The 21,600-nt window shown below is 45.6% G+C and overlaps 7 protein-coding genes across 7 annotated transcripts; 3 read left to right on the top strand and 4 right to left on the bottom strand.

The window, feature by feature from the left end:
• Window positions 1-661: 661 nt before the first annotated feature.
• On the bottom strand, window positions 662-1,043 carry BDW43DRAFT_300787 (YqaE/Pmp3 family membrane protein; the record flags this gene model as incomplete). The annotated part of the gene is made up of 3 exons (XM_032044954.1): window positions 662-683; window positions 735-869; window positions 1,027-1,043. The coding sequence occupies 3 exons, from the start codon at window positions 1,041-1,043 to the stop codon at window positions 662-664; spliced, it is 174 nt and encodes a 57-aa protein (XP_031899540.1).
• Window positions 1,044-2,788: 1,745 nt separating this feature from the next.
• On the top strand, window positions 2,789-4,561 carry BDW43DRAFT_101868 (uncharacterized protein). The gene is made up of 2 exons (XM_032037768.1): window positions 2,789-3,040; window positions 3,093-4,561. The coding sequence occupies exons 1-2, from the start codon at window positions 2,906-2,908 to the stop codon at window positions 4,521-4,523; spliced, it is 1,566 nt and encodes a 521-aa protein (XP_031899539.1). The 5' UTR covers window positions 2,789-2,905; the 3' UTR covers window positions 4,524-4,561.
• A 157-nt stretch (window positions 4,562-4,718) lies between these two features.
• On the top strand, window positions 4,719-6,208 carry BDW43DRAFT_101715 (H(+)-transporting V0 sector ATPase subunit c). Its single transcript, XM_032037765.1, has 7 exons — window positions 4,719-4,785; window positions 4,845-4,889; window positions 5,009-5,021; window positions 5,163-5,292; window positions 5,377-5,533; window positions 5,606-5,709; window positions 5,782-6,208. The coding sequence occupies exons 2-7, from the start codon at window positions 4,873-4,875 to the stop codon at window positions 5,844-5,846; spliced, it is 486 nt and encodes a 161-aa protein (XP_031899538.1). The 5' UTR covers window positions 4,719-4,785; window positions 4,845-4,872; the 3' UTR covers window positions 5,847-6,208.
• A 170-nt stretch (window positions 6,209-6,378) lies between these two features.
• BDW43DRAFT_101720 (mitochondrial 37S ribosomal protein mS38) lies at window positions 6,379-8,104 on the bottom strand. The gene is made up of 2 exons (XM_032037766.1): window positions 7,578-8,104; window positions 6,379-7,500 (listed from the first exon to the last, which is right to left on the bottom strand). Exons 1-2 carry the CDS (start codon window positions 7,927-7,929, stop codon window positions 6,803-6,805), a joined length of 1,050 nt encoding a protein of 349 aa, XP_031899537.1. The 5' UTR covers window positions 7,930-8,104; the 3' UTR covers window positions 6,379-6,802.
• Window positions 8,105-8,399: 295 nt separating this feature from the next.
• On the bottom strand, window positions 8,400-10,359 carry BDW43DRAFT_319995 (guanine nucleotide-binding protein subunit alpha; the record flags this gene model as incomplete). Its single annotated transcript, XM_032049002.1, has 5 exons — window positions 8,400-9,352; window positions 9,410-9,668; window positions 9,723-9,886; window positions 9,984-10,168; window positions 10,230-10,359. 5 exons carry the CDS (start codon window positions 10,357-10,359, stop codon window positions 9,011-9,013), a joined length of 1,080 nt encoding a protein of 359 aa, XP_031899536.1. The 3' UTR covers window positions 8,400-9,010.
• A 1,585-nt stretch (window positions 10,360-11,944) lies between these two features.
• BDW43DRAFT_278323 (uncharacterized protein) lies at window positions 11,945-12,529 on the bottom strand. Its single transcript, XM_032042155.1, has one exon. It carries the CDS (start codon window positions 12,450-12,452, stop codon window positions 12,063-12,065), a length of 390 nt encoding a protein of 129 aa, XP_031899535.1. The 5' UTR covers window positions 12,453-12,529; the 3' UTR covers window positions 11,945-12,062.
• A 3,115-nt stretch (window positions 12,530-15,644) lies between these two features.
• Window positions 15,645-18,851, top strand: BDW43DRAFT_278321 (M13 family metallopeptidase). The gene is made up of 6 exons (XM_032042154.1): window positions 15,645-16,002; window positions 16,060-16,289; window positions 16,350-16,855; window positions 16,906-18,004; window positions 18,067-18,470; window positions 18,556-18,851. The coding sequence occupies exons 1-6, from the start codon at window positions 15,947-15,949 to the stop codon at window positions 18,631-18,633; spliced, it is 2,373 nt and encodes a 790-aa protein (XP_031899534.1). The 5' UTR covers window positions 15,645-15,946; the 3' UTR covers window positions 18,634-18,851.
• Window positions 18,852-21,600: the final 2,749 nt, after the last annotated feature.

Below are 21,600 nucleotides of genomic sequence, written 5' to 3'. Positions count from 1 at the left end.
TTTTTTTTTTGTTTTTTTTAACCCCCTGGGTAGATCTCTGGGAGATATCAATCAAAGTAGGTGTGTGGGTATGGAGGAGCTTCATCCCTGAACAATGTCCGAGGTAATAACAGAATATACTAAAGTATTGGTATCCACATCTAAACCAACAATGTTTCGGATCGTAATCGAATCAGATTGATATATTGGTATCGCGGCGATAGTCAAGACTAGGCCGATTTACAAAAAGAGAGCATTAGCAAATATCACAGATCGAAGGTCTTATCGATTGCCATTAATCATTAAAACTAATCTCACTGATAACAGAGCGAAGCAGAAGCCCAGTATCGCAAATGAGCTGGTATCATCCGAAGCGAAGCAAATGAACATGACAAGAACAAAGGAAAATCGGAATAATCCAAAACGCCATCGCAGCGAGCATGCAGCGTTCCAGGCCGCTTAACCCAGTCGAAGAATAGATGTACGGGTTGCCAAGTAGTGGGGTTGCATTAGGTTAGCTTGAGCCGGAGCTCGGCGGAACAGTGCTGACAACAACATCATAATCGCGAGTTCGATCCCAAAAAAATTGCTACCTCATGTAACGGACCGCGCGACAATGTAAAATTTTCGACCGGGCGCTCTGGACCGAAACGGACACGACGACAGAAATGGGGAGAGCTGTCTAGTACTTGAAGATAATGTACCTGCAGAAAATATTAGCAACGTGGAAATAGGATGAAAAAGCAGATACGTACAAGGCGTGGATGATACCAGGGATCCAACCCAGAATGGTCAAACAGATGTTGATGAGCAGATCAGCACCGCATCCTCGCTCAAGGAAGACACCCAAGGGAGGGAGGATGATCGCGAAGAGGATCTTGCAGATATCACTACACCCCAAATTAGTTAATTGAGCTCTTGTCCCATTTTGTTGCCCGCGTGTCTTTGTATAGATCTGGGCGCAAATGATAGGTACGTGTAGAGATATGGGTAGAGATACATATGGTCCCCCGAGGGGGTGGTGACGACGGCAAGGAGCTGACTTACGAAGCAGTGAAAGGCATTGTGACGTAGAGTGGTTGTGAGCGGAATGGGTGTTAAGACTCTAGACACAATAGACAGGTGAGTGATTGCAAAACGGTCCAATGGTTGATAGTAGTATTTGGAGGGGAAGGAATCGAGAGGAAAAGGCGGGAGAAGAAACGAAGGGCTCTTTAAATGATTTAATAGATCATGGGCGGCAAAATAACGTGAGAGAGAACGTCGGCCCAGAAAAAAGGCCAAGGCAGTGATTTCTCGCTTCCGATGGGCTAGACTAGACCACTTAACTTGACTAGTCGGAGAACTAGGTTAAAGGTACTATGGAATTCTTTCTTCTTCGGGTGCTGATGGACTAGGGAGGTAGTATTTAGCCCCCTTTAGTCAGGACCAGAAAAATGATGATGCTTCTTGAACAGAACGTCCTACGTCATACGTCCACTTTTGCCAACTGCGGCTCATGTTACTCCCAATTGGAGGATGATGTGCATCAAGCCTACCGAGTTCTCTGATCCTCATTTCCCCTTGTCGGGTGACTCTTGCGTCGTTTGGAGTACTTCTTGTTCTTTTTCTTATTCTTACCCCTTCTCTTCTCTTTTCTTTTCTTTTTTTTTTCTTTTGGGTGGCAAACTGAAGGCCAGAGGGACGGAGTACAAAGGGAAAAAATAAAAAACAAAATAAAAACCAAAATGAAGGTGGCTTGTTGGTGCTTGGCAGCGCTACCTGATCCAACAATCACAGGTAAGGGGATTTTTTCTTCTTTTCGTCGCCCAACTACTATCGGTTTGAATCTTGTTGCCTGGAAAAGCTTGGCGATTCCTTTCTCTGAGATTTGAAGAACGAGCCACAGGGAAAAAATAATAATAATAAAATGTGAGATAAAACAAAACGAAAAGAAAATCATAAGACTAGTAATCATCGTCATAATGCATTTCAATTATTTTCTATTTTTATCCTAAATCAAAAGCATCCTTTCACATATGGTTGTTGTTATCCAAGACGTCCATTGTCATCTATCAAATGGGGTGGGCCGCCCACAGCCCTATGATCATGCTATAATGTATCTACCTATATGGTAATCTTCACTAAGGATTCTCTGGCCTCCACCGGTGCAATTACCTAGCGCCGGGATTTCTTGTGAACTGGTATCATGACGCTCGGGATGAAAATTAACGTCCACTAATCGTCATCACCAAATCGCCGTTCTACTTCAATTTTTCTTAAGCCACGCACGGGGTACGTCATCGAGGTTCTTCTAATCAAGTCTACCAATGAGATTTCAGGATACAAAGATGTACTTAAGGGACGATGTATTAAACAATTTAGTCATGTATCGAAGATCTGCTGGCCAAGGGACCCCCAGCGTTATCTTGAGCATAACTTACCTAGTTATTTTTTTTCTTCTCTAGAGATAGAAGTTTGAAAGGAAAGAGAGAAGAAAAAGGTAATAAAAGGAAATAAAAATCAATCCAACAAGCCCCAAACCGCACCGACATGCCTCACCAAGGCTCTCCCAGAATGAGCTCTTTGTTCAAAAGCACTTACTTGAGTGGTGTGGCTGTTGTTCTAACCACACCCCTGTACTTGTACTGTTATTTGTCGCATGAAACAAAGATGTGCTGTACAAGAAATATACCGAATGTTGGGTGGTAACCCTACTTCGCTGGGGCTTCTAGAAATCCTGGTCTTGGCAGCCGAAACCACCATCCCGGAAAAACCAAAAACAGAAAAGAAAAAAATGTCGTTAACCAGATTCCTTCAATTCCCACGCTTCATATTATAAGGCAGTGTTCCTTATCGATAGTCCTTAGGCACAAGGGTTTTACTTTAATGATTTCATGTCAATGATACTTGTCCATCCCAGCACGGTTAGCTATCAAACCGACAGATGTCCAGACCTCGTCAATTGCAGAAGTTGGGCCCATATCTACGGAGACGCAATGTTCCGCAAAGGTGCTTTGCAACACAGCGAAAGACGGCCTCCTTCGCCTACACATGGTTAACGAGGACTCCTGAAGTGATTGTAAGCGTCCCCGGTCTTCGCAGGAGGGCGCGATCAGCTAAACGTCGAAGAGACCGCGAATGATGTCCTTTCGAGCCTTCCTTCTTTACCGCCGTCACTTACACAGCCGAATCACGTTCCTATTTTCCTCCTAACCCCTTTTTTTTCCCAATGGGCCGATACAACAAACCCATTTCTCGAACATTGTATCAACCGGCTTTACTGCAACACCCCGGCACGTGATTCTACCGAGCCTGTCCACGCCATTGTCGCAATCGTCGATAAATTGCCTGACAATCTACCAGAGCTCAAAGATACAACGAATAACGGCATCACGGGGGAGTCCGAGGGGTTGGCTCTGTTATTTGTGCCAACAGAGAACATACAAGGAAAAGCTGCGGCACCTCGGCGCATTAGGAGCTCGGAAGCTGAGGAATCAGCTCTTGTATTTTCATTCCAGTCGAATGTTTCGGACAATGCGGCTCTCCGACGTGCAGCCCATGAAATCGGGCTGCGTCTCGCCAATACACTGTTCATAAATGGCAAGGAAAGCACCCTTTTTGGAACTCGTTGGTCCTACAATCCTTCTTCATCCAATTTCAACTTCAATCGGTCGATCGAGCTTTCACGGTGTAGGGTAGTTTCTACTGCGGGCTCTGTACGCAGTTCACTGAAGCTTCCTTTACACCCAGTCGGCCGGCGAAGGGAGGTTATCGCTAGCATGGGAAATATCCTCCGTCAATTGGCAAAACATCCGAATGGTACATCGAAGGACCCGATGCCAGCTTCATCCGAATTAGAGAAAGAGCTTCCCCGCTACATTGAAGAGCACGATATCGCCGATCATAAGGTTTCAGTATGGGCTTTGGTCCAGTCTCCTTCATATAACTGGCAATCAGAAACAGATGGCTCTCCGGGTGGACTCATGGAATCAATCGGGGTCGGAGGTAAACTTCACCGCGTCATGAGCGGTGGGGGTGGATGGGGCAAGAAGCAAGGCCTTTTATCTTTAGATTACGAAACCAGCTTTCTAGAACCATACGCTGAGGACGGATTTTCAACACTTACTACCCTGTTCCTGCCCAATAGCACGAGCACGATGCAAACTGCACCGCCTTCTCTTGCTATGGGAACTGTGGAGGATGATCTGTCGTCTTTATCACAAGTGGCAAAGGCTGGGGACTATATTCAATTTTACGTTTCTGTCAAGCCAGACCATACGCAGAACGGGCAGCTGGAGATGCGAAGTTCTCAGGGGGCAGTCTCGTACCATTTTGGTGTCGTCTCTGATAATGAGATGCCTGCGGACCACAAGGAAAACAGTACACTAGAAAAGGATTTAAGAGCCATGCCTAACTACTTTGGGGCACTATCCGAGAAAGCAATGACCTATTCACAACCTATCACCCCAACAAAGTCAGGTGAGGAGATTCTGGGGTCTGGTACCAAACTTGATATCCCGGGATCGCGGGTTGAATTAGTGGTCACATCAAGAGAACTATGAGCAAAAGACCCATCTATGTTTAGCTAACTATGTAAAAATAATCAATTGTAATCACACGAACTTCGTAGTCTCTAGTTATCATAATGCGTCACCGACATAGACAAGACTCCGATGAGCGACGCCAAGTCCGGGTCACGTGGCAGCACATGCGGTCTGTCAGCCGCCCCGAAGCAACGTCCAGCAACACAGTGTTCGCCTCAACTCCCATCAACAACCGCTAGTATTCGCATCACCGCAACTCTTGTCTACGCGGCGCTCACCCGTCTGTTCTGTTTCTATAACCCTTCTTTATATCTTCCTTAATAATTTTTCATCTTCCAGACTCGCCAGACTCGCCTAGTCTCTCAAAATGGCCACAGAACTTTGGTACGTAATCTCCTGGTTGACTCCTATCCTGGTCTTTTGGTCACTATGCCATACGTTCGCCGATAGTGTAGCGTGTAAAGTGTCTGTATGTTCTTCATGTTAACTTGGTCATCTTATAGTCCCGTCTATGCGGTGAGTCCTTCGCAGTCTTTCGATGCCGATGATCCTAGCGCTCCAGCTAGCCACGGGAGCCTCTTGGCCAACTTCTCCCAATGCTTGAGATAGTGTGTAGCCAGCTTCAGGAAATATGACTAATTTGCTTCATTGGGATAGCCCTTCTTTGGTGCCCTGGGTTGCACCTCAGCCATCGTGTTCACCTGCTTCGGTGCCGCCTATGGAACCGCTAAAGCTGGTGTCGGTGTTTGTGGCATGGCTGTCCTCAGACCCGACCTGATCGTTAAGAGTTCGTTCAAGTCCCACGTGAAGCTCTTCCGCCAAGGGCTTGTTGCTTGTAAGCGTTAATGGCTCTGACGCTGGATTATTACAGACATTGTTCCCATCGTCATGGCGGGTATCATTGGTATCTACGGACTGGTCGTGTCGGTCCTGATCGCAAATGACTTGCAACAGCTTGTCCCTCTATACACTGGTTTCATTCAGCTCGGAGCAGGTCTCGCTGTCGGTTTGGCTGGTTTGGCAGCTGGGTACGTCTCATCTTCGATGAATCTCCTAATTTCCATTTCACGAAAATTAGGTACTAACTATATGCGCTATAGTTTTGCCATCGGTATCGTCGGTGACGCTGGTGTCCGCGGAACAGCTCAGCAACCCAGACTCTATGTCGGCATGATTCTTATCCTCATTTTCGCAGAAGTTTTGGGTGGGTTTACACCTCTGTGAAATACTTGGTCTCCGGTACCAGTTTGCTAACTATCGTTGCGCCATGAATTAGGTCTCTATGGTCTCATCGTTGCCCTTCTGATGAACTCTCGCGCCAAGATCGATGCCAAGTGCTAAGTTACGTATCCGAACAATCATCGTGCGAAATCGTTTAGCATATCCTCTTTGCGCACGGAGTATATTGGATTGGTGAACGTGACATCTTACTCTTTTGAACGATAACATACATATATTGTCACGAGAGCTAAGATGGGGATGGAAGCTTTCGCTTGTTGTTCAACTGGTCAGGAACTATAGTTCCTACATGCAACCCGAGGCTGTATAGTAGGATGGATGGGAAGTTGTGGTAGATACACTGCATGGCTGAGGCCTGCGCTGTACCTGTACTTTATTGGAGTCGTTGTGGCCTTGGATTGGATCATTTACATTGCAATGCTGACATGCTGTTTATGCAGTTATTTGCTGTTTGAGTTAAAGCTACTTGCTTTCAAGCTTTGAGTTCGGGGTATTACGTGTTATTTGGAATTAAAAGACCTCATACTATCATTCTGGTGCCTTTTGAGTCTCATTACGCTGTATAGTCCATTTAGTATTAGGTTGACTACTAGACGTTGTAAGCTCCTGCGTTCGATCATAGACAGAGCTTCACACATTAAAAGACAAATTCTTACTTTATACGTGCATGAACTCGCTTTGCTTGCTTATCCAGTAGGCGGTGAGCATCAGTTACAAACTCCAGTGTGCAATTAGAAATTTGAATGTCGCGCAATCACATTAAAAATACAGAGCTATGTCCATCCTAAACGATCAATCAAGATTATATAAGAAAATAGTCATGTAAATGATACTGTCTATAGAGTGGGCAATGCATAGAAACGTGCAGTATTCGAGAGGATATGAGTATACCATAGAAACCACGGCATCAAACCTGAAGAAAGCACCTAACGAATCACCAACGGGTTCAAATCCTGACAAGGTGGCAATGTACAGCTCCAAGATGTCATAAGACTTGAGACAAAGTGATTAGGGTTGGACAGTGCTAGAGAAAGGAACTAATTAAAGTCACATCCTGATCAAGCCTTGTCAAGCTTGCGACGCAAGGTTCTCGTCTTCCGCAACAGCTTCTTGTACTTGTGCTTCTTCATCTTCAACTTACGCCGTCTCTTGGTGCTGATCGCTTGCATGGTACGGTTGTTGCGCAGGCGCTCGATATAGGTGGTTCCGGGTTGGGAGGGTACGTCGATGATAGCTTCGCTTTCACCAGTGCCAGGGGCATCCATATCCGGAGTACGGACGAAAGGCCCAGTATGAGCTTCGTACGTCTTACGACCGTCCGCGTGTGTAGACTCGTGGATTGTCAAAACGGTAGAGTAACTGGAGGTTTCGCGAGAAGAGAAGTTTTCCAGCTCCGCAGCACCAGTATCTTTCGACTCGTTAAAGGGAACCGGTGGCGGCGGGGGGTGGAACGGACGAAGTCGCCTTGTAAGTTCCTCGACAGAAACCTTCAACTCCGCCATGTTCATTCCGTCGAGCTGGCTACCCTCCATGTCGAAGTGGTTCAGAGAGCCTTCTTGCTCGCCTAGATGATAGGCAGGGTTCTCCATGGAGTTGAGGGTAGAGGATAGAGTGAAGATCACATCATCCGCTTCATGTTTTGTTGACTTCTTCGCGGTGAATATGGCATCGAACGCTTCCGGGCTAGAGGGAGGAGGGACGGTAGTCGAGACGGAAATAGGTCGGTGGATAGAAAAGAATGAAGCTACATGAACATCTGCATCGTGACGAGACTGTTAGTCAGAGAGCACTCCAAGACTACATCCGCCAAAAATAAGCGCTATGCTTACTCACCATGGGGCTGTAGGTGTTGAGTAGAGGGAACGCTGGGCAGTTTCGAGAAGACTGTATGCTGGTTCGACTTGGAACCGCTGCGGCCACTATCTTTCCCCCTTCGTCTGGAAGCCTTACCCTCGCGCTTTTCGCCGGCATTTACACCCTTTGCGGGAGTCTGAGACGAAGTGTCGACTTTTCTCGAGCCATCGCTAGGCTTCGAAGAGGAGGAGTAACGGCGCTGACGCACATGCTGTGCCGCGCCTAAGAGGGTGTTCGAGCAAGCGGGAAGAGCGTGACTGGAGGAGCGAGCGATGCCGGAAATGGGAGCAATAGGAGCCCATGCAGCTCGGCGTAACGAAGATGACAGCATTTTCCACGTCTAAAAGCCCAGAAACTGGGTGACGAGTATGTCGGGAACAACGCCGGTTAGAGTCGTCTGAGGCGAAATCGAAGTTGAGCCGATCAGGCGGAAGCCCAATTCGGTAAAGCTCCGTCTTCGTTTGACACCTAAGGCATAAAGGGCCATTAGATCAGGTGACTCGACGATCATTCCACCTGTTCTATGTAGCGCTTTACTCTACGTAATACTGTCTAATGATTATTCGATCTTCTTGGTCGGCAGAACAAGTACTTATTAATATATATAAGACCTGACCAGCATCGGTATGGATCGAGGTGCCGTATTTGGATTTACTTCATTTCACATTACCTATCTGGGAATTAACAAGTTATTCCTTATGGTTTGGAAAATAATACAAAATCAACCTCCTTTGAACAATAACAAACCAATGATGCCTCCAAGTTGAAAAATAAAGAAAAACGGAATAAAGATATCACACATACAGAGCTGCATCCCAAGCACGGAAAAGGCACCGTTATACAAAAACTGGACCGGTAACCTTCATGCTCCGGGGAATTAGAAATCCCCATACAAAGACAACAGGACTTGAAAAATCTCTCCAGCGTGGATCAAAATGATCAAGGTTTGTAAGATTGAAGATTGGCATTATGAAAGAAAAGAGAATGGCGAAGCCTTCACCACACAAAGCATTACAGCACAGGAAGGACGGGAAGGGTAAATAACGATGAAAAACGTCGAGCATAATGACTGACGAAAAAAGAAAGGGAGAAAAAATTGGTATCAATCTGCCGTGGCGTAGAAAGTAAGAAACTCGTCGCTGAATCGAACAAAAGAGAGCGCCATGTAGTGTAAGCTTTTGATGCAGGATAGCATAGCGAAACTGTAACAAAGAGTCGACCAAGTCGCTTCCTCGATGCATGTATAGAAAGTAAAGAAGGCTTGTGACGAAGAACGGAAAAGCTGAGGGGATCAGAGGGTCGTGGGGGAGATAAAAGCGCTCGAAAAATGCAACGTGAAATGCTGAGCCCATAGTAAAGACTCAGGCTCGCGGAAATCATCGTGGAAGCCAATGCAGGCGCAGCATTAATTATCATAAGATAAGAGTGTGTAAATTCTTTTGGATGATCATGTCTTGCACAGAATCCATGGTTGCTTTCAGCAATGTCGTGTCAGTGGCATTGGTGTAATGAATGTAAATTTCTCGATCAGGAATGCGATTGATGCCGCGGAACCTATCAGCGAAATATCTCGCCGCAGCGTCGAAGTCCATATTCGAACCATTGAAATCCGGGAAGTGTTTGGACACCGGGGAGACGCTCAGTTTCCCCTTGAATAGATCAATTTTGTTCAGGAAAAGGATGATGGGTTTACGCTTAAACCACTCTCCGTTAACCAGCGACTCGAACAGCATCATCGCCTCGTGCATCTGGTTCTATTGACAAGTACATTAGATAGGTACGTTATTTCAAAGGGAAATGCAGAGCCTTACAGCATTCTGGTCTTCCACTAAACATTGATCGTAACCGGATAAAGCGACCATGAAAAGAAGGCACTGTACGCCCTCAAAGCAATGGATCCATTTCTTGCGCTCGGACCGTTGGCCGCCAACATCCATCATTCGGAAGTTCATTTGGCCCAGTTCGAATAGAGTTTCTGTAATTCCTGTGGTCCTCAAGCGCGCTTGCAGCATATCCTGGTTGTCGGGGAGCCAGCCAGGGGCAAATATCCGGTCAAGCGAATCAAAGAAGCTAGTGGAAAAAGTCAGTCGTTGTCTAGCTTGTTGATGCGGGGTCAGCGCTCACTAATGCAGATTATCGTGAAGAGCAAATTCGTGCCCTCTGGCGACAGCTTTTTGGACGCCCGCATCGCTCCACATGTCTCTCATAGCATCGCGAACCTCGAGGTCGGAGAATGCTTCATCAGAGCCAACATCAGGCTCCAGGTTATCTACATAATCCGCCAACGGCTAAAGGATGGCACCAAAAGGGTTAGATCATGACGAAACATGGGGAAGGTAAAAAGAAAATTCAAGCACGGTGGGGGTATCCGTTAAATTGATTTACCTTTGTCTTTTCTTGTTCAAAGTCGATGCCTTCTGTGCGCATGATTTCTAACAAGACCTTGAATGCTATAACAACATTCGAGTATATTACTGCACGTGTTTGACGACGTTCATCTTCAGGGAAGCCTCCAGAGTGTATGATGCGCATTTGTTTTATGATAGTTGATTTTCCCGATTCACCGGCGCCTGGATGAAGACCCCAAGTGAATAAAAAATATCATCGCATGGATTTGGCCTAGGTACTTACCAAGAAGGAGAATTTTGATGGTCCTATCCATCACTTTTTTATCATTTTTCAGGACCTTGTCTATCCTGGCATTCCGCTGTATAGCATCCTTATCCGTTGTATCAACGGGCTTTGAGCTCATACAACCCATGTCGTGTCTGTTTTTTCTCGGCGATCTGAACGAGACCTGACGGTACCGATTAGTTGAAGAAGTCCAGTGGTGATGTACAAACAAGAGGGGAGTTGGGGTCAAGGTCAATGGCAGCAGGTGAATCAGGGGCCACGCCTGACAATGCTCATGACCACTCATGAAGCGATCTTCAAGGCATGCGACGACCACCAACATTGAATACGAGTGGATAGGGCTATCTCCGCCGGGAAAAGCAACTAACCGATTTGTAATAATATTATTATTTAAGCGGTGAATATTAAACGAGCAACAAAAGAAAGAAAGAAAAAGAAAAGACTCCAAGGCGTGCCTTTGCTTGCGACGAATTGGTGAATATCGGGACACCAGCTGAAACAGTTACTCGAGAGATGTATCCTGGCGTTCCGTTCGTACGACGCAACGCCCTTGATGACACGACAGAAAATTGGATGGAGCTGTCGACTAGGGTCCGGAAGATTGTAAGACGTGATACCGTCGAAAAATGACAGCCAGGTTCTCAAACCAGTGGTCCGGATGAATTGGAGACAAGAATTCCCGGAGGTAGCACAACTACTCGGTGACAAGAAAGGCCAACCCAAGCGTGAAATCGAAAAAAATAAAAATAAAAATTTTTATGGATATTAATGCAGCTCTGCGAATGTTTAAAATCAAAGTTTAGTTCAAATGAAGACCGAGCTCTAACGGCAAGATGGAGGAATCCCAATTGCGGAGGTTCGACAGATGTGAGTTGAGGTACGAGCTCATGCGATGTGTGCCGAAACCAATGGGAGACGGCGAAAAGCGCAAAGGAATGTTCTATCCAGTAGTGAATCGACCGCTCTCACAGCGGGCTTGTGGATGATTCAACGACACTTTAGGGGCGTTGAGGTGAGACGAGGACGTTGACAGTAGGTCAGCAACGATGAGGGGGGGAAGGAGTAAAGGGAGAAATAGCTCCGGGATCTCAGTATAGTAGTAGTAAGATTCACAGCTAGAAGTGGTACATCGCTACCGTTCCACAGAAATCGCTTCAGGGAGCGGGACGAAGGAACACAAGCGGGGTGGGGGAAAGGGAAGAAAGAGACCACCAGGAGTAGTACTGTCCGTAGGGTAAAGATGTGGTCACGTCGCGCAATCTGTTAGTTATATTCAATCAACCCCGATCGGAGTAAGAGACGAAAGAGAGAGAGAGAGAGAGGGGATGGGGGCCCATTTTCACAGCGGTGCGGGTAAGATAACATTAACTAAGTCCGTTTAGGTACTTTGTTGGAGTCATCATCCTACAATGGACTTTTGGTTAGTTCATTAGTTCTGCTCTGGAGTTAGATGGCCCTGACACTAAGGCCGTAAATGTCCATCCAAGCTCTCCAGCAGCAGGAGATGGATGCGTGTGGCATGTGTCGTCCGTTAGGTTCCCTTAGTTTTAGTATCCGCAACATCTCCGTCCTTAGTGAAAAGTTAGTGGCGTTAGTCTCGGCGGGTAACAACTCATTGTTACCTTACCCTATTCTCTGTGTCTCTCTCTCTTTTTTTTTTTTTTTTTTTACCTCTCTCCTTCATTCTTTCTAAGAAGAATCTAAAATTCTCGTGAAAATTTCATGTGAGTGGCCACCTTGATCCACTTGAATGAATGTCATTCGCAATTCGCTACTTTCAGAAAAACAATTGAAAGGATCCCTACTCCCTCTCCCTGTCTATATGCATATCTAGTGACTATATCTACTAACTACATCCTGTCCAGTCGGCATTTGTCTTCCCCCCCCTCCCCTCCCCTCCCGAAATGTATTAACCCTGACCAGAGTTGAACTCAGATAGAAGTCAGATCGATTTCCAGTGTCAGACACATGAACAATCAATATTAATAGCATAATAAATTCGGTTTTCCCCTGAAATGTTAACGGTGTATTAGTTAACAAAATGCAACGCCCTTCTCCTACGAAAACTCTAGCCGGAGTCTCCGATCCAAAATTTCCAAAGTTCCCACTTGCCCCCTTCCTGCAACCGAACAATGCCACGAGGTACGGATGCGACGCACGGATCGACGGATATTTGCTAGAATAAATGACGGACCTTCTTCGCCGATTCTGCCACGGCATATAAGAGAAGCTCTCACTAGTACATACCACTATTGATGTGATATGATTCCTCTATGCTTGGAATTAGTTCTATGATATTTCTTGGCTAATTTTTGGTTTTTTTAATTTTGTTTCTTTCCTTCTTTCCTTTTGCTAGGGTGTAAAAGGGAAAGGGAATTATGGGGCTGAAAGGAAATGAACTCGTAAATCCGTTCCTGATAGATCAGGTTAATTAAAGCTCGTCAGAATTGATTCGTATGAGTGTTTTGAGGGTTTGTCCGAGAGTGATCTCTTGAACCTAATACTCCATCCGCCTCGTTTAGGAACCCTCCAACCGTAATCCCGCTAATAAATTATATTGTAATATTGCCCCATACAATATATAAAGGAGGAATCATCTACATAATAATACTACGTAGCATCTTACCGAAAACAAAATACTATTTTTAAAACAGTAATAACGATGTTAGTTAATAAAATGGGAATGCCTGGGGTTTGGTCTTTACAGGACTACGAATAACTAACTGGAATGATCGTCTTATAACCCTATTATTAAGAGTTAAGTTACTAGGTAATTGCTATTGTCGAGTCATGCTGGTGGTCCCAGGTCCATGGTCGGGACCAATATCTGCTCTGTGGTTGTCACTGACTAGCTTCGCACCCCCCGAAATCAAAACCATTGCCAAACAACTTTGCTGAAGAAACCATGGAAAGTCTATTGTTACCACAGGTAAACCTTATTCTTAGATCCATGTCCTTCAGCTATAAAAAGCTTTTGTGAAAGCTCATACTCAAAGCACAAAAGCGAACAGGAAATGAGAAAAGGTAAAAAGAAAAGAAAACGTGGAAATTATTCCAACGGCAAACACATTCCTTGAAATCAGCATGTGGACCACTCGGGCCCTCGGATACTATTCTTCCGGTTTCATCGTTGCGACGAACATGGACGCCGCTCCGACACTAAGGCAGGGGGGGGCAGTCCGTCTCGAGCCGCCAGGACCCATCCCACCCAATATCTTGACGAGTCCCGAGCAAACAAAACGACTGAGCTCCCCCGTTGGACAGGTAAACAATGGCATGTAGATATATCCACGGGATCTCGTCCCTGCTCCCGATAGATATATCATATCGTTGTTCAACACTGCATAACAGATAACCAATATGATTCAAGGGTGACATGTATATCGATAGATAGACTTATCTAGATAGAAGTGATCTTTTTTTTCCTCTCTTCTTTAAGGTTCCATTTTTCTAAAAAGCTGGTAGAATGGATAGATTGATTTTTGAATTTCCACTGGCTAAGATTATTAATCATGTTGCTCCGACTCTCTCGTGCGGGTGAACCTTCGTATTCCATAAATCAAGCAGGTAGATCAACAGCCACATTAGGAACTCGTGACAAGAGTGCAATTCCTGTGCGAGGAACTCTGCAACGCCTGTGCTTCATCGAATTGTTTCTATGTAAATTGGGGTAAGAGGTGATATGGTCTAGATAAGTATATTATGGGTGTACTACTGTTATGCAACCAGTACCAACATACACGGCTTGCCCCAGCTTTCTCAAAAGAGTCGAATACACAATTTATAGATCAAGGGTAGCAGAGATCCCCGTTTCTCTGTACCAGTAAGTATAGTAATACTATGCAACTTGTTGAAGGGGAGAGGCAATATACAATAGACAGGTTAGCTCGGAATAATTGTCATCTTGTCTGCGCGCTTACCAGCATAATCCAGGTCGCGTTCTCCAGGCTTGAAGTCCCCGAGCTGGGACTAGGTAGGTTAAGTCTAGTGCTAATTGGTTTTGCCATGCAGCAAGACAATCCAGGCTGAAGGACATGGCCGCTCCCAAGCCATGTGTTTTTCATACCTCAAAGGAGCAAATGACCCTCGTCCACAGCCTGTTTCACAACATATTCCAGGCCCACATCTCGAGCGGAGTGCTTCCACAGTAAATACTTACTTATTATTTAGTTACCTACTGTCTCCGGGTCCTCTTCCAGTGCCCCCGCCGCCACTATTATTGCCTTCCAAGGCAACAAAATCAACGCTTTCTGCGCCGACCAGAGTGCATATGATATGTATGCACTTGACCATACAGGCGTGATATATCAGAAAGCCCATGTGGCCCGTGTGGAGTTGAAACTGCTCGACTTCGGCATTTTACCCTTGTCAATGCTTCTCCGTGTCAACTCCTGGCTCCTCCCCTCCCGACTGGGGGGATCCGTTCTGAAAACGGTAGTCCGGTACAGAGTAGTCGATTTTCATATAGGGAGCCTTGCGGATTGGTGGGCAGGACTGCTTAGAGTTAGATCGGAATTTATCGCGTGGTTTCTTCACCCTTCAGCCAAGCCAATATGTGCAGCTATTATAGATCCACTGTTTCCCCAACCTTAACATCTTGGGTAAATTCCGGTAGATGCATCCCCTCCTCGCAGCAAAAAGACGGGAATGAAGGTAAGACAAGGTTATCACGCTAGTCAGCAACCCTTCTTTCCATGATATAGAATTTTTCATTGGATATTTGATACTTGGACAATCTGACATATGTCATTTCATAAGTCGATTTCGATGCTAGTGCTTGGGAGAATTAGTAGCCACCTATTAGAAAACGGAAGAAGGAAAGAGGAAAGGACAGTAAAAAAGTTAATGTCCTATGACTTCTGGCCGAGTAATCCGTGGACTGTCGATCACATGCCGCCATGGAGGCAGGAGAGCATATCATTCTAGACCAGTCGCTGTACCAACGCTTATGTATCCCCTCTGCCGTGGAACCGTATCATTCGTGATTCTTCCGTAATACATATCCCAAATTCCGAAGATTATGGCAGTGATTGCCGTCCATGTACGGAGCTGTTCGTGCTGGGACTGAGCAAATAAAGCCCACCCTATCTAGACCAGGAAAACAGGCGTCATGCAATATTAGATTATGTATATACCGATTGATGTTGCAAAGCGAAATGAGGTTGACGTGCTAATTTAACATTCCCTCAATTGCCTTTCTGTCTCTGTTTGTTAAGCAACTTCTGCCACAGTATATTTCTTGACGTGAAGTAAGATAGAAAGGTACTTCAACCGTGAGCCAATTTGACATAAGCTTAAAAAGGAGTTGTGGGGCGGATGTTTGCATCGGAGGCAAATGGCATTGCGACTTGGTTGATTCAACCATCATGGAATGGTCAGTATGAAAATCGGTTCCACGGTATCGAACGTGGTTTCAATTGTCTTTCCGTCTACCTTTCTTTCTTCTCTAGTCTCTTCTCCTCCCTTCCTATGATGTTGTCTTCCAAATTAAATTTCAGTCAGCATTTATTGGGAGTAAAATGCTGAAGCTGAGTCATCAAGCGACAAACATGTGACGGCATTGATGGGGTGAAACACCTACTAATTCAGAACCCCTTGTCCCTAGGACATTCAATGCACCTCCAATATACTAATCAAGGCATTTATATGAATTTATATTTCAAGACTAGTGGGAGCTTCATTAGTCCATATCTTTGTATGTGATTATATATCGTATGAACGGTGAGATGCGCGGCCTGCAAAACAGCATTCCCAGGTCACCTCTTAGAAGGTTCGCAGTCCATGCATCCATTAAACAGCAGCAAGGTGCTAACCACGTATATACCAGCGACGAGGATATTGAAAGTACTTCTCTTTTGCGGGACCTTTCTACTCCAGAGTTTGAGAAAAGCCGACCGCTTTTTGGATATTCTGAAGATGCCGCTCGGCCTCACAACGATGAGCCCCCGGGTCCCCCCTTAAGGAGCCGCGTATCATGGTTGTCTACTTGCCGCTGTGCTCTATTTGCGATCCTGTCATTTGTTTCAATCTCTTATTACTTCTGGTTTATAATTCCTGGTACGTCACCGCTGTCTATGCCGTCTTCGCCCTCCTTTACCTAATCGCTAGCTGAATCAGACGGTCCATCCCAAAGCGTTCCTCCGCATCCTGTGGCAACTTCGATTTGCGACACCCCCGAATGTGTGCATGCCGCATCTGAAATTCTCTACAACCTCGATCCGAACCATGCTCAAATCGATCCTTGTACAGACTTTGATCAATTTGTCTGTGGGGGGTGGGGAGAGCGGCATGACATGCGCCCTGACCAGGGCTCCATATTTACCGGAACATTGATGGAGGAAGCTGGCCAAACTCACCTTCGCCACTTGCTAAGCTCCTCGAAACCTTCAGACCCTAGCGATTCAAACAACTTCGAGAAACTAAAGGCAGCGTACACTGCCTGTATAGACGAGACGACGGTCAACAAACGGGGGAGTAGACCGCTGGATGACATGTTGGCCGAGTTTGAGAAGATATATAGTCGGGATTCAATTTCTCTCAAAGGGTCGGATGCCGACCTGACAGATGCGGTACTTTATCTCATGGAATCCGGTGTCGAAGCTCTGGTATCCCCGATCGTTTCGGTGAGTAAAGTTGACCATTCCTCAACTTCGAGCTTGTCTCACATGTATAGCCTGATGACCGTGATCCGGACTCTGTCGCGATCTTTGTGAATCCACTTGGCGAAATCGGACTTCCCGCCAGAGAATATTATAATAACACGGAAACCGTTGCAGAATACACTACGGTGGTGGAGAAGGTACTTGGAGAATTCATTGGCAGTACGACAAAGCATCCCCTTCGCGACGTCGTTTCTTTCGAAGCCAAAATAGCAGACGTCACCCCGGATACTCAAAGTCAAGAAGATGTGACCAAGTCCTATAATCCGCGGACCGTCCAGGAGACGGAATCACTCCTACCACAATTCTCCATGTCAGGTATAATCTCGGCTCTGTCGCCATCGGGGTATAAGAGTGATCGTCTGATAGTGGGCTCTCCATCATATATGGAAGCGTTGTCGTCCATCTTAAATGAGACTCCGAGAGAAGTTGTCCAGCTCTATTTCAAGTGGAAGATTATACAAACCTACGCAGATGAGATTGAAGACGCGAAAATCCAGCCTCTTCGCGAGTTCAACAATAGGCTTGCAGGCAAGGACCCGCAGGCCACTGAAGAAAGATGGCGAAAATGCATTAGGTCCCTCGACGACAACCTTGGCTGGATGCTGAGTCGGTTCTACGTACTCGATTCTTTCTCCGAAGAATCAAAGCAACTGGGTGACCAGATAGTGTCAGACATCAAGGAGCGTTTTGTGTTTACCCTTCACCAGACAAGCTGGATGCCCTCCCAAGTGAGAGACCTGGCCATTAAGAAAGTTGGAAACATTATTCAGAAGATTGGCTATCCCACAAATAGTCCTGACGTGATGGATGCAGCGGACGTGGAGAAGTATTATGAGCATCTGAAAGTATCTAACGAAACCTTCTTCGAGAATACATTAGCTTCCGCAAAGTTTGACCTTCACAACGAATGGTCGAAGTTGGGAAAGCCAACGGATCGAAATGAATGGAGCATGACTGCACCAACTGTGAATGCGTATTACAATCCTCCTGGAAATGAAATTGTTTTCCCCGCTGGGATTATGCAGCCGCCAGTCTTTTACGGACCGTCTGCTCCCTTATATCTAGCTTACGGCGCGTTTGGAGCTGTTAGTGGACATGAACTATCACATGGTAAGTAGCCAACATGGAAAGATGGGGTGGATGAAGGACTCATTCGCTTACTGCTACTATAGCATTCGACTCGACGGGTAGACACTATGACGAAACTGGAAATTATACTGATTGGTGGGATGACAAGACGGTCGAAGCCTTCGAGCAGCGGGCCCAATGCTTCGTTGACCAATACTCACATTTCACTGCCCCTGAACAAAGCACGGAGGAGCCTCTCCATGTCAATGGGCGTCTCACTCTTGGTGAGAACATCGCGGATGCTGGGGGTATCGGAGCGGCATACCACGCTTGGAAAAAGCATGATGGGGTGTCCCCGGATCCTCAACTCCCCGGTCTTTCTAAATTCACTAAGGAACAACTCTTCTTTATTGCGTATGGGAACTGGTGGTGTAGCAAGTCTACTGCCGAGGCCGCTCGAGAGGCTATCTACAACGATCCACATGCCCCTAAACCAGCAAGGATTATTGTGAGTGTTATGCTTTCCCCATCTTCCTCCAGCTTTTGCCGCCAAATTGAATCATCTACCACAGTATAGCTAACCACACAAACAGGGAACGATGGAAAACTCTCGAGAATTCAACGAAGCATTCAATTGCCCTAGAAAGAAGCCTGTCTGCAAACTCTGGTAGTCTCAGTATGAAATAGTAGATGCAGATATTGTCGAACATCGAATGGCGCAATTTTGGGAGCGATTCTTGATTCAATTTACAATTCTTTCTACGCGAATGTGCTACTAGGTTGATATTTCTAAGTAGAATGAACCTTAATAAGATATCCTAAGACTTTTCTCTCGTAGATCCCGTTGGAGTGGTATATAATAGCCTGGTTACAAGTCACCGCATTGGTCAAACAGGCGATCTTACGACCCTAATGACATATACAGATATATACCCGTGACAGGTCAATTTTGGGCAGCCTCATTACGGCCAGGCGATAATTGTTGCTAAGTAGTATTTCACATGAGACAGTAGAGGCATTTTAAGTTTTGACTCTAGGTTCGAAAATCTTTTTATTTTCCAAATTAATGGAGGAATCTGGAACTAGTGTGGAGTTCGCTATGCCATGTTGGCTGTAAGATTTTCGAATTGAAGATCAGATAGTAACTACTAATTACCCATGACTCATAATAGTATCCTGATGCTGTGCGAGCAGGCCAAGGTGATGCAGTGCTGTCTAGTCCGTACCAAGTTCTCAGTAGTTGCGGAACGGCTGGGCTCTGACATTTGACCCGTCAACTTCGCCGATCCGAACTGCACCCTATTTGCTGCCTACCTCTATGAATCTATAGCTTCTCGGGGCTCCTACTGGAGATCAAACTTCCACGTCCAACCAAATGGGGTATATTAGTCCACTTTTGGTAGCTGGTACTAACCGCAAGGCTTTGATGTCTGACACCAAAGTTTCGGCAGCAAGCCCTAACTTTGAGGTCAAACTTTCGGTTTGGGTTGCCTTGGAGGTACTTTTGACTCCGTATATGTGCTTATAATCTGCCCCCCTTCTCTTCTGGATACTTTTATTATTATTATTATTTTTTCGCTTTCCCACTGATTCTGTAAGGGTCTTAACGGTTCCACTAACCATTGTTATTGACTAACTAACTATAAGGAAACGGAGTGTATGTACGTATTTTTATGGAGAATTGACGCTCTCTAATATAAACAGTGTATTATAGATCTCTCACCCCTAAGAATAGACCAGACTAGAGGTCTAAAGGAGACAAGATATGGACCTTTTATCGTGGATCCTCACAAATCTCTCCTGCTTAGATAGGAGTCATTCCATCCCATCCCTTAACACAAGTAACGCTAAGGGAAGATCGGCCTTAGATCCACCATAACGGTCGCCGGTCTAACCGGAAGGGAAATGGTTCGGGATTGATAGGCGTCATAATTCCCGAGGCTGGTAAAACTCCTTGTCATTCTGGGTCCCTTAACTCTCCTTCAATGCCAATTGGCACCTAACGGCTTCTGAATACCCCGACCAACGCAGGTGCTAATGTACGTCGACTGCACGAAGCTTGGACGGACTGTCCAAAGTGATTTCATGATCCTCTTTTATTTACGACAGTAATTTCTCTCTCTGCGCCCCTTTGTTTCCCCCCCCCCCCTTTTTTTTTACCTCTGTTGGGGCCGAGGCGTTTTTTTTCTTTTTCTTTCGCTATTTTTCTTTCTTTCTCCTCCTTTTTAAGCCGCACTCCATACATACCTCCTTTTTATTGGATCTAGTTAAGGAGGTGATACAGATGTGCGCGCCATGTTGGTGGGATCCAGGATGACGGAGACGGGCTGATCATTCGATGTAAGTACCTACCCAAATTCCCAAATTTCAAGAGGCTCCACGTTTCCCATATTTCCGTCCCTATATTCCGAGGCTGGAGGGCGCGCATCGAGGACCTCCCCAGGGCATTATTCAAAGCATCATTTACGCAAGAATGGGGGGAAAGGGGAAGAAAAGAAATTCTGATACGTAAACGAAAGAGAAGGGAAAAAATGTCTCGACTAAACTTCCCAAGGCAATGGATCCAATCATGGAGCTCTTTTGTTTTGTTTTCTTTTTCTTGTTTACCTTTCAGTGAGGTATTTCCCAACTTTACTTATGTACATTATTAGAGATAGACTATCGGTAAGCCGGCTAGAGGAAGTAAAAAAATGACTGAATGAAAATTCGAATCCGGATTATACAAGTTATCATCGGTACTGGAAACTCTCAAATCTGTTTGATCCGATTTTGTTGAGCCGGGGCCGAGGGAGTCCATGACGAGTCCATTTTAGGAACCATTATCATCATGTAATTACTCCGTAGATAGCAATCCACTTCGCAGACGCTTACTCCTTCTAGCAGGTATATGATAAGTTTAGTATCTACTATATGGCATGGTAACCGGCAAACAAGACGATGGACGCTATCGATTCTCCCCGCCCACGAATTAGTCGCGTGGCTACGATTTGCTAAGACGACTTTGTAAGTCCCACGATCTGGAGTTTGGTACGGATAGATCAACACCCTCGCAGCTGACCGACTTTTATTCTAACATGAACTAGCATTGGCGAGGGAAATCTATCAGTTCACGAGTACTCTGCAATTTGTATGGCTAAGATCTTCACCAGTGTCGGTGCCAGAGTGAACCCAAGTGGGTGATTTAATACCTGTAATCCCTCTAGTGTAGAGTGACTTCCTCCGTAGCATAAGGAGATAAATATACTTTGGCTATAAGACCCTGCGTAAAATGCGCCAAAATTCCTGGTGTTCCTTGCCTCACTGGTAAATTACAAGAAGAAGGGAGGTTAGAAAAAAAGCACAACATAAAACAAAACAAAGAAGAGAAGGATACCGAATCAAAGCCACGAGGGAGTCGACTAGTTCTCAAGAATGTATGTACTACGAAACTGAGGTTCCTCTCGGCTGCAGTGGATGGTTCCGCTCTGTTGGAACTCTCTTTAGTACGGAGTAAGGTAGTCTTTCACTGGTTAGTGGCCACTAAATCTGTACCTTAGGCCCTTTTCCCTGACTTTCTCTCTCCAACTCCACCGCGCCGCTCCTCCACTCTTTTAACCTGTTGTTTTTTCTTTTGCTTTTCCTTTTTTTTTTTTTTTTTT

This window comes from Aspergillus alliaceus (assembly GCF_009176365.1).
Source record: "Aspergillus alliaceus strain CBS 536.65 unplaced genomic scaffold BDW43scaffold_26, whole genome shotgun sequence".
Taxonomy (NCBI): Eukaryota; Fungi; Ascomycota; class Eurotiomycetes; order Eurotiales; family Aspergillaceae; genus Aspergillus; species Aspergillus alliaceus.
This window is presented reverse-complemented; position numbering and strand designations above follow the sequence as displayed.